The 12,021-nt window shown below is 40.9% G+C and overlaps 1 protein-coding gene across 1 annotated transcript in view; it reads left to right on the top strand.

Annotated features, from left to right (window-relative positions):
- Positions 1–12,021, top strand: part of LOC122554097 (probable ATP-dependent RNA helicase DDX60) — a 102,961-nt gene that overhangs the window by 34,225 nt on the left and 56,715 nt on the right. The window contains exons 8-12 of the mRNA XM_043698564.1: positions 2,008–2,152; positions 3,617–3,772; positions 7,989–8,094; positions 10,101–10,216; positions 10,807–11,000. Of these exons, the coding sequence (XP_043554499.1) occupies positions 2,008–2,152; positions 3,617–3,772; positions 7,989–8,094; positions 10,101–10,216; positions 10,807–11,000 (717 nt within the window). The remainder of the gene's footprint in view (positions 1–2,007; positions 2,153–3,616; positions 3,773–7,988; positions 8,095–10,100; positions 10,217–10,806; positions 11,001–12,021) is intronic.

The raw sequence follows: 12,021 nt of genomic DNA, 5'->3' as shown, positions 1-12,021 counted from the left end.
CTCGCTCGCTCTCATTCTCTCGCTCGCTCGCTCTCATTCTCTCGCTCGCTCGCTCTCATTCTCTCGCTCGCTCGCTCTCATTCTCTCGCTCGCTCGCTCTCATTCTCTCGCTCGCTCGCTCTCATTCTCTCGCTCGCTCGCTCTCATTCTCTCGCTCGCTCGCTCTCATTCTCTCGCTCGCTCGCTCTCATTCTCTCGCTCGCTCGCTCTCATTCTCTCGCTCGCTCGCTCTCATTCTCTCGCTCGCTCGCTCTCATTCTCTCGCTCGCTCGCTCTCATTCTCTCGCTCGCTCGCTCTCATTCTCTCGCTCGCTCGCTCTCATTCTCTCGCTCGCTCGCTCTCATTCTCTCGCTCGCTCGCTCTCATTCTCTCGCTCGCTCGCTCTCATTCTCTCGCTCGCTCGCTCTCATTCTCTCGCTCGCTCGCTCTCATTCTCTCGCTCGCTCGCTCTCATTCTCTCGCTCGCTCGCTCTCATTCTCTCGCTCGCTCGCTCTCATTCTCTCGCTCGCTCGCTCTCATTCTCTCGCTCGCTCGCTCTCATTCTCTCGCTCGCTCGCTCTCATTCTCTCGCTCGCTCGCTCTCATTCTCTCGCTCGCTCGCTCTCATTCTCTCGCTCGCTCGCTCTCATTCTCTCGCTCGCTCGCTCTCATTCGCTCGCTCGCTCGCTCTCATTCTCTCTCTCGCTCGCTCGCTCTCATTCTCTCTCTCGCTCGCTCGCTCTCATTCTCTCGCTCGCTCGCTCATTCGCTCGCTCTCATTCTCTCTCGCTCGCTCTCATTCGCTCTCGCTCGCTCTCCTTCGCGCTCGCTCGCTCTCCTTCGCGCGCGCTCGCTCTCCTTCGCGCGCGCTCGCTCTCCTTCGCGCGCGCTCGCTCTCCGGCATGTACACACGTGCGCATACACTCGTTCTGTCTCTCTCTTGCACGTGTACACATTCATGCGTTTATGGGGTGAATTTGTATTTATAGAATTATATTTGCAGATACATTCTATTTTCCTCAACACTTCACCACTGATGCCCAGTACCAGGAGCGTTGTGTACCATCTACAAGATGTACTGCAGCAACTGACATGGGCTCCTTCAGCGTCCCCTTCCAAGCCCATGACCTCTACTACCGAGAAGAACAAGACTTGCAAATGGACTCAACCTCTAGTTATCCAAACTACATATCATCCTGACTTGGAATTATATCACTTTGTTGTCGCTAGGTCAAAACCCTGGAACACCATTGCTATCTGATTCGTGTACCCCTATGCGTTAATGTACTTCAGGAGGGCAGCTCACCACCACCTTGCCGGTAGTTAGAGCTGAGCTAGTAACATCCGCATTTCATGATTAAAGATATATCAACAAACTGAGCTGTGTGGCAAGTCTTGTGGTTGACTCCACCAACAAAATGAGAATTTCCAAATCTATTTTGCGACCAGCTTTTATTTTGAAACCGGATCCTTCAACAGGCCTTTGACCAGTTACTCAGATACGTTTTGGAAGATGTTGTGCTGATTGAATATTGGCAGTCTTACTCCTGAATTGGGTATACTTTGTCCATTTTGTTTTGGTAAAATAAGTATACCCCATACGAATGAATCTCTGCATTTCTGAACAGTATTATAAAATGTTATTTGCATGCTGTCTGTTTATAAGTGTTTTAACTTAAACATGATGCAGTAAGTGTATGAACAGAGTCAGAATGTTAGATACTGAAATTTCACCAGTAGAATCCAAATTTAAATCCACCCTAACGAATGAATGAAGTTGTCTTAGTCTTCGCTTGGGAGAGTCAGTCGAGTTACTTCTGAAATCTGCCTAATTTAACAGTCTCCATCGGACCCCACAAAATAACTCTGGCCTTTTGAATGTATAGAACCAGCCTTTAAAATGGTCAGTGCTAGTTCCTAACAAAGTGTTAGGAAAAATATTTACACCACGAACAGGTGGCTTTGTTTAAAATTAGGAACGATGGGGATATTACACTTTTTCACATTTTCAAAATTTCATTCACAGATTAATATGAATGAGCATTTCGTCCTAAAGAACCTTGATATCACAAAGAGCTCGAGAAGTGACCTGATGCATTTATGTGACTTGAGTGATAGACTACTATTAACAAGATTGGCAGTTGGTTGCAGCACAATGACAGATCGTGCAGGTAATGTTTTTGAAAGAGGACAAATTACCCATTTACTTTGTTTGCTTGATTTTTTGTAGTTTTGAACTTTTTTTTCAACTTCAGCATTGACAACTGCTGCAGCAGTCCCAAATTAGTTCCAGGTCAGATACAGAAACTACTTTTGTAACTTATCTGTCCATTCCCCTCTACTGTTTGTGCATCTATCCAAGTAGAGTTGACCAAAAAACGAAAAGGTTGTTGCCAATTGTTTGAAGTCAGTCAAGTCGACTTTGTATCCTTGAGAGCATTATATCTCTGCAGTCCTTATGTTGATATGTCTCATGCTCATGTCTCCACTGTTGAGTGTGTGCCTCGTGGTGCAAAATAGCTTTACCCGTTTTCAGATTTTAAAACATGGAGTGAAGAAAACTCGGCAATCTCATCAAGCCAGATTCTGCCACAGGCCACTTGTATGCCTTCTGAGAGTTACATGCACATAACTAACCTCAAAGGTAATTGGACAGTGCAACAGTATTTTCTATCCTGTATGAACAGAGACATCCACTTGATTAGCCAAGTGGCTTAGAAGTATTAGAATTTTTTTTATTTGAGGGTGGAATTTCCAAACCCCGCAAGTAAACTTCCATTCATGAATCACTATCTAACATCCTTGGGGATGGGTTTGCTATTGTTCAGAACTTAATTGGACCAGCAATAAAAAATACTGTGGTTACAAGAGCAGGTAAGATTTTGGGAATTCTGCAGATATTAACTCATCTCTGATTCTATTAAGTCTGAACACCATCTGGTGAGCACAAGCAAGCAGTGTGATGCTATACTGTCCAGTTACTTGGACTAGTGCAGCTCATTCCAATTCTAGAGATTGGATACCATCCATGATGAAGCAGCCTGCTTGCTTAGTTCCCAAGGCACCATACTAAACATTTGCTCCTTTCATCACGAATGCAGTGGTGTACAAGATTCAGTAAAGAAGTTTGTCAGTTCTGCTTTGACACCAGTGATTTCTACCACTTAGAAGGACAAAGACAGCAGCTGCCATGCAGCATCACCACCTGCAATTTCCCTTCCAAGTTTCACATCATCTTGACATGAAACGTTATCACTTTTCCTTCACACTCCGAGTCAGTCTTCTGGAACTTCCTTCCTAACAGCATTATGGGTGGGTGTCTCTCCAACGGTATTTGAAGTAGGCTGATCACCAGACTCTTCCCGACTGCAGCTAGGCGCTAACAATGCTGATCTAGCCATGGATAAAAATAAACAAAAAGAATCATGCCAATATGAATGCAATACTGACTCATAATTTGGAAATGTCCTGAATAAAGCTATGCTGTAAATACTTGAATGTAATAGCACTGATTTTACAGTATTCCTAGCCAAAGTTACATTGGCAATAATAGGGCTTTTCTTTCTTCAAGTATTTTTGTACTGCAAAGATAGCGCGGTTTACTATATTGAACATTATCTGTTTTTATTATACAGATTCCATTTCTCTGGGAGAGGTAATTGAAAAAGAGTGCAGGCAAATGTGGGACGGTTTGACCAGCTTAATTTCTGAATGTGACATTGGGAATGCATTTCCTTTGCAAATTGCATCAAAGCTGCTGGTGCAAGAGAATGATGGCTTAATTAAAGAAGGTAATTAAGTTTTAACGCGATGGTTATGTAATATTTTCTGGTAGCTTTGATCTAAGTAAGGGTTCTTCGTACTAGGAAATATATCAAAGATTCATTGTGTACAAATATTGAATCTTTACTGTTTGCATAATGTTTGAATTGAATCAGGGAATAAACAAATTCAAGAGGCTCTAGAGAGGTTTCTGGAAAGTGGAAAGATTTAGTGAGGGAACTCCTAATGTAGGACTGAGTCATCTGAAGTCTCAGCTGACAACTGAGAAGTGGAAATGATGAAATTACACAGAAAATTTGAGTCTGAAGACACGAAGGGGTTCCGGAGGAGTTGTCAAGATTGGAATAGAATAAAGCCATGACCAATTCATTGGTGCAAACAAAAGAATTGAAGTGGAGCAGTTAGATGGATCTGGAACCACACAGCTCTGTTAAAGAGGTGGTGAACAAGATTCAGTGAAGAAGTAAAACCAGTTTGGTCTGATTTTTGGAGAGTGGGACTGAATATCCATGAAGAGAGACTTTTTGGAAAAAAAAAACTCTTTTCAAGCACTTGAACAATTTTCTTTATAAATAATTTACTCTGCTTTGAAAGCTGCTTTGTGGGAAAACAGTTCATGTACTAATCGGAGTGGGCCAGGAAGATGGTTGAGGAAGGTTTTGCCCTGTATTTCCTTCTATCACAGGATTGTCACCAGAACAGAGGCCTTTCATGACTAGTTGTCTGTCTTTGGGAATAATCTTCTGCTAGTTACTCCCAAAAATTTAATAATTAAAACTTTATTATATCTCATTAATTTATTCTTTTCACAGAAGCACTGAATCAATTCAAGCCTTTTTTCAAGCCTAACAGTGTTTATTTTGTTATTGTTCTCATTAGTTTAGGCTGTTTCCTTTCCATTAATCTACTTTGTATAAGAGTATACAGAACGGAATGCTATATTCTCAAATATTATCTAGTCAAACTAAATATTTTATATTCAGCACTCTTGTGTATAAGACTTAATACGGTTTATTCTTTAAATTGACTGCTCTCTGCAAGTATATTTCCTTGGGGTTTTTGCTACTTTTTCCACGTAATTTTAGCAGATGAACAAATAAATATTAGCTTTACAGAATAGTTTTTTTCTGAGTAGATGGCTGCCATGCTTCTTTATTTCAGTTGTGACTGGACATAGCATCACAAAATGGTTAGTGTAGGAGGCAGCCATTTGGCCTATCTTGCCTGCACTGACTGTGAATGACCATTATGGCTCCATGCCATTCACCTCCCTTTGCCCTCTAACCCTGCGCATTATTTCTGTTCAAATAATCTTCTTATATCTTCTTGAGCACCTTGATCAAATCTGCATTCGAACTTGTAGACTATAACTACTTGCTGTATGAAAAAGTCTTTTTCTCATCACATTTACAGTATAAATAGATAAGTATGAGGTTATCCACTTTGGCAGCAAGTATAGGAAGGCAGATTATTATTTGGCTGTAAATTGAGAGAATGAATCTTCAGCAAGACCTAGGTGTGCAGGTACAGCAGTCCTTTAAAAAAAGGTAAATAATTTGTCAGTCTTTAGAGCGAGGGGATGCAAGTACACGAACAAAGATATCTTGCTGCAACTACATTGAGCATTGTTGAGGCCATGCCTGGAATATTGAGTGCAGTTTTGGTCTCCTTATCTGAAGAAGGGTCCTCGTGCTATAGAGAGAATATAGGAAGGGTTTGCCAGGTTGATTCACTGGAGGTTAGAAGAATGGGGTGGGGGTCAAATCTCATAGAAACATTTAAAATTCAAACAGCACTAGACAGGTTAGATGCAGGAAGGATGTTTGCAATGGATAAGGGGTTAACATTTTGAGATTGAAATGAATGTCTTCAGCTTGTGGAATTCATTACCACAGAAGGTGGGGTTGAGGCCAAAACATTGTTTTTAAGAAGGTAGAGAGACCTCTTCCGGCTGAAGGAAACGAGACATTTAGGGAGGGTGGGTTTGGATATTGAGCTCTGATCAGCCGTCATTATATTGACTGGCTTACTCTTGCTCCTGTCTTCTATGTTTCTGTTAGCTTGTACAAACTACTTTCCAAATTTCGCATGTAGGAACAGGTTCTCCATACCTACCTATTCCAGATGCTTGAAAATGTCATATGCCATTTTTCTAGAATGTTCACATCCTTCCTGAAGTTTGGCTGTAAATTGAGAAAATGAATCCAAACTACATGCAACTTTGAGGTCTAACTATGCAAATTCAGCACAAATTCTTTGCTCTTCATTTCTATATTCTTGTTAATGAAATCTGTATGTTTATGTAATTGCTCTCTTGGACTGTCCTACCACCTTTAATGACTTACGCACTCAGCTCTTTACTCCTGGGCATTCTTTAGAATAGTACCCTTTAATTTTAATTGTCTCTACCTTCTTTCTACCAAAAATGTATCAAATTACTCTTGAACTTTATCTACACCTATATGCTCATTCCACCCACTTGCCCATGTCATTTGGAGTTCTACACTGTCTTTCTCACAGTTTACAATGCTTCCAAGTTTTGTATTGTCTTTAAAATGTATGATTGTTCATTGTCCCCAAGATCTAGAAAATAAAAGTCCCAATACGAAATGCTGAGGAACTCCTTCATAAACCTTACACAGGCTGAAAAAATATCCACTAATCATTACTTTTTCCTATCACTCAGACATTTTTTTAAACTAGTGTTATTATTCCTTTTAATTTAACTTGGCTGATGTGCGTCAGTCTATCTAATTACTTTCTGGAAGTCCATGTACATTATGACAATTGCATTGTTCTCAACAACTTTATCTCTTTAGGAGCACTCCATGCAGGTTGGACATAGTCCATCAGGAAATCTATACTGGTTTCTCTTTATTAACCTTTTGTTTCTCGGTGGACTATTGATTCTGTCCTAAATTATTATTTCTAGACACTTTCTCACCACCAAGTTAAACTGAGTTGTCTGTAACTGCTGGGTTTATCCTTGCATCCAGACAAGGACATATGTCTGCAATTCTCCAGTCCTCCAGCAGCATCCTGAATCTAAGGAAGACTGAAATTTCATTGTCAGTACTTATGCAGTTTTCACTTGCTTCCTTCAATATCCTTAGATGCATCTCATCCAATCCTGTTGCCTTGTCAACTTTAGGAATGAGCAGTTTATCCAATATCACATTATCAGACTTGAACTCTTTCAGCGACTGAATACTCTCCTCTTTCACCATGACCTTGGTGGCATCTGCTTCCTTGGTAGAAACAGATGTAAGGTATCCATGACCCTTGTTTCAACTTATACTGTTTTCTCAGCCCTAATCAACCCTACTCCATGTGCAATCCTTTCATGATTTATGTACCCATAGAAAACTCCTTGTCAATCAGTAGTTAACCTTGATCCGAGTAGCTTGCTGAGATATTTCAGGGGGCAGTTAAGAGCCAAAGATGGCAGATTTCCTTCTCACACATACACTTAAATGACTCTTTCATAGTCACAATTTTACTGGCTTCTAATTCCAGATTTCTAAAATATATTTGAACTTGAAATCCACTCTTTTCATGTTGGGATTTGAACCCATTTGTCTGGGTCTCCGTTTACTAGTCCAGTGATATTACTGCTCTACCATGATTTCCCCAACAGTAAAGTTTCGCTTTCCCCAATAGGATCACAGATTGTTTTCAATAGATTGTAGTTAACACACATTTGACCAGTTTTGGGGAGATCCATTTCATAAACGAACAAATTCTTCCCCATCTAATTATCCAACATGGCATCCACTTGCACTGTCATAGTGTCATTTGAAAACCAAATATATTTCTGAAAATAGGCTGCAGATTCTTGCATGCCCTTATTGTTTCAGAATATTTAGAAGTGATTTAGAACTTGCTGAGGAGGGGGGAGCTTTGAGCTCATGTCAGGTTTTAATGGACCAGGAGCTAGTGCAGTATGCTTTGTGGTGGGCAAGTTAGAAGGAAGGAATCAAAAGAGCTGAATTGTAGTATCACAGATGGCTTGTACAATGTGTAGGAGATGAGTAATAGTATCAGCTATCCTGGAAATAAATAGATTTAAATGATATGGTAACGTGTGATGGGCTTAATAGAAAAAAATCGAATGTTGCTTTGTGAAGCTTGCATGTTATATTTCGCTACATGAAAAATTAATAGTTTTAAAATGTGTTCTAACAATTGGGTAGTGTCATTATTGTGTTGCCTTTGTTTTACCAGAATGTACTGTGGAGGTACTTCCTGAAGTAGGTTTCATCCCAGTGAACATTCCCCTGGTTGAAGAATATGCTGGAGATGTTTTAAAGGTTATGCCTGTATTAAGCAAGTAAGTCATAGAGATGTACAGTATTTGAATTAAATTTATAATTTTGTGCATTTTTGCCCTTTTTAAAATTGATCTGCTGACTGCTTTGTTTGGAGGTGGGGGGGGGGGGGAGACTTTGCTTGCGGAAGCATGTAGAGTGTGCAAAGAACTGGATCTTGTGAGGTGGATCAGTAGTAAGTGACAAAGGGCTGTTTGTGGTGAAAAAGAGCAGTGAAGCATGAGAGTACAACAAAAAACATTACCCGAGGTGGGGGGGGGGGGAGAAAGAGCTCCAAGAACGTGTTTCTGGTGATGTGGATGTATGTGATTGGTAAATTTGAAAAAAAGTAGAATGTAAGGGAAGACCAAAAACTGCTAGTTTGGCTGGAAGGTAAGGGCATTTCTGGGGATTTGGGGAGCAGAGTAGAAGGGGGAGGGAGACAGTGTACACAAAGGTGATATGGGAGAGGAGCAGGAGCACAGGAGTGGTGGTCTCCAATTGGAATAATGTAGAAGATAAAATCACTTAAGATGAGTGGCATGGGAGATGTGTAAAGGCATGTAATAGGGATGTCAGTGGGTCAGATGATGGAATTGGCTAAGCATAATTTAGCTGTAGATGTATTGAGGGTTGCATATGTTTTACAGAGCATGTTAGTATTTTCTGACTGGACGCCTGGTCGAACGCCTTCAGTAAAGTGTTCGTCAAGGTTCCTCATGGTAGACTGTTTAGCAAGGTTATATCTCTCGAATGCAGGGAGAACTAGCTATTGGGATACAGAACTGGCTCCAAGGTAGAAGACAGATGTATTGGTGGAAGGTTGCTTTTCAGACTGGAGGCCTGTGACCAGTGGAATGCCACAAGGATCGGTGCTGGGACCACTACTTTTCGTCATTTATATAAATGATTTGGATTTGAACATGAGGTATATTCAGTAAGTTTGCAGAGACACCAAAATTGGAGGTGTAGTGGACAGCGCAGAAGGTTACCTCAGATTACAACGGGATCTTAATCAGATGGGCCAATGGGCTGAGGAATGGCAGGTGGAGTTTAATTTAGATAAATGAGGTGCTGCATTTTGGAAAAGCAAATCTTAACAGGACTTATACACTTAATAGTAAGGCCTTGGGTGTGTTGTTGAGCAAAGAGACCTTGGAGTGCAGCTTCATAGTTCCTTGAAAGTGGAGTCGCAGGTGGATAGGGTAGTGAAGAAGACGTTTGGTATGCTTTCCTTTATTGGTCAAAGTGTTGATAATAGGAATTGGGAGGTCATGTTGCGGCTGTATAGGATGTTGGTGAGGCCACTGTTGGAATATTGCATGCAATTCTGGTCTCCTTCCTATTGAAAGGTTGTTGTGAAACTTGAAAGAGTTCAAAAAAGATTTACAAGGATGTTGCTATGATTGGAATTTGGAGTTATAGGGAGAGGTTGAATAGGCTAGGGCTGTTTTCCCTGGAGCGTCTGAGGCTAGGTAGTGACCTTAGAGGTTTGTACAATCATGAGGGGCATGGATAGGGTAAATAGACAAGTCTTTTCCCTGGGGTGGAGGAGTTGAGAACTAGATGGCATTGGTTTAGGGTGAGAGGGGAAAGATATAAAGGGGACCCCAGGCAACATTTTCAGAGGGTTGTGCATATATGGAATGAGCTGCCAGAGGAAGTGGTGGAGGCTGGTACAAGTACAACATTTAAAAGGCATCTGGGTCTTGTATAAATAGGAAGGATTTAGAGGGTTTTGGGCCAAATGCTGGCAAATGGGACTAGATTAGGTTAGGATATCTGGTTGGCATGGACGAGTTGGACGGAAGGATCTGTTTCCCTGCTATATATGAGTCTATGTATATTTGAATTGTGCTGATTTTAAGTTCTCCTTTGCAGAGGCAAAAGTGCTGATTTAAATAGTGTGGGAAAGCATGAAATAGGAAGCCAATTCTTAAGCCAAAAGCTTGCATGTTTGCCCGCTGGTGATATTTCACAAGCTATAAACTGTCTCATTGTGTGGTAATGAATTTTTTTTTTAATACAGGGACAGTTCTGTGGTCACATCACTTTCTGAAAACAAAATGTTTGATAATCTTTTGGATTGGTCTTTGGATAAACCACTCAGTGATGATTATGAAAGGACCAAAGCGTCAACATTTGGTAAGTTTGTTAATAACCGATTTGTGCCAAGTAATCTTGTTTATTTAATCCTGTAAAATCTATGCAATATTGATCAGGTATAAGTATTCAGTTTTAAATGCCAAATCCATATTTGATTTAAGGCTGTCTGCTGTAGCAACATGTAGGGTTTTATTTCATTAGGTATCAACTGTAACTATTTTAATTGTTGCATAGAAGGCTGGCATGAAGAAGGCCGAAGGGCTTCTACGGTGCTGTACTGTTCTACGCTCTGTCGAGTCATAGTGAATTACAGCAGGGAAACAGACCCTTTGGTCCAACTCATCCATGCTGACTGGATATCCTAACCTAATGTAGTCACATATTCCTTTAAACCTTTCCTATTCATATACCCATTCAGATGCCTTTTAAAGGCTGCAATTATATTATACCAGCCTCCACCACTACTTTTGTCAGCTCATTCTGTAAATGCACCACACTTTGCGTGATGTTCCAATTATGTCGAGTATGTTACATTGATAGTAATTTCTGGACTACTAATCCTAACTGAACGGCAAGTTAACACAATGTTCTGTTTGTGCTTTATTCTTATCAATTTAATGTCTGCACAGGAGAGAAAACAAATGATCCTGTGGTGAGGAAACGCATGCTTCGAAGCTATCAGAAGTTGGTCCGATTTCACCGATTCTATGGATCAACACTAGAGGGCAATATCACAAAGAACATTATTACCAATGTGCAAGGGGCAACAACCACAGCACCAAAACTGTCCAATGTCATAAGTGGGAAAGGCAAAAAGTTACCGGTAAGTAATATCTGAGAGTTTTAAAATGCCTTATCAGTTTTATTATTAGTTTTTATATTTTTAAAAATCAGATTATGGAATTGCTATTACATGTTTTTCTTACAAATTGTCACAAATTTAGTAAGTAATTATTTTGTATTAACCCAAATGGATGTTTTTTTCTTTTAGAAAGCTTTGCCGATGAGCACCAAACAAATCACTTTACGGCATGGGGAGGTATCTGATACCTCCAAGAAGCAATTCCAGACTGGGTATTATGTAATGAGAAAGGAATGTTTGGCAAGCTGTGTGCAACCCCTTAGGGCAGAGTGACCACAGTATGAGAGACCATTCTTCATTAAGATGGAGAGTAGTATAATTAATACTGAGGTTAGGTTCCTAAATCTAAATAGAGGAAACTATAATGGTATGAGGTGCGAGCTGAGTATGATAAAATGGGGAATGTTTTCTGAAGTGATAATGTTGAATAGGTAATAGCAAACACTTGGTGTGCAGAGGGGAACTGCATCGATTGTTCATTCCTGTCAAGCAGGAAAATAAAACTGAAAGGTGGCCCATCCACAGCTAGCAAGGGCAATTGGGGATAGTATTACTGTGGTTCTGTTCGCCGAGCTGGGAATTTGTGTTGCAGACATTTCGTCCCCTGTCTAGGTGACATCCTCGGTGCTTGATAGCCTCCTGTGAAGCGCTTCTGTGATGTTTCCTCCGGCATTTATAGTGATTGTATCTGCAGTTTCCGGTTGTCAGTTCCAGCTGTCCGCTGCAGTGGCCGATATATTGGGTCCAGGTCGATGTGCTTATTGATTGAATCTGTGGATGAATGCCATGCCTCTAGGAATTCCCGACAGTTCTCTGTTTGGCTTGTCCTATACTAGTAGTGTTGTCCCAGTCGAACTCATGTTGCTTGTCATCTGCGTGTGTGGCTACTAAGGATAGCTAGTCGTGCCGTTTCGTGACTAGTTGGTGTTCATGGATGCGGATCGTTAGCTGTCTTCCTGTTTGTCCTATGTAGTGTTTTGTG

This window comes from Chiloscyllium plagiosum, chromosome 1, assembly GCF_004010195.1.
Source record: "Chiloscyllium plagiosum isolate BGI_BamShark_2017 chromosome 1, ASM401019v2, whole genome shotgun sequence".
Classification (NCBI taxonomy): Eukaryota; Metazoa; Chordata; class Chondrichthyes; order Orectolobiformes; family Hemiscylliidae; genus Chiloscyllium; species Chiloscyllium plagiosum.
The sequence above is the reverse complement of the archived record's forward strand: the minus strand, read 5'-3'. Positions and strand labels throughout refer to the sequence as shown.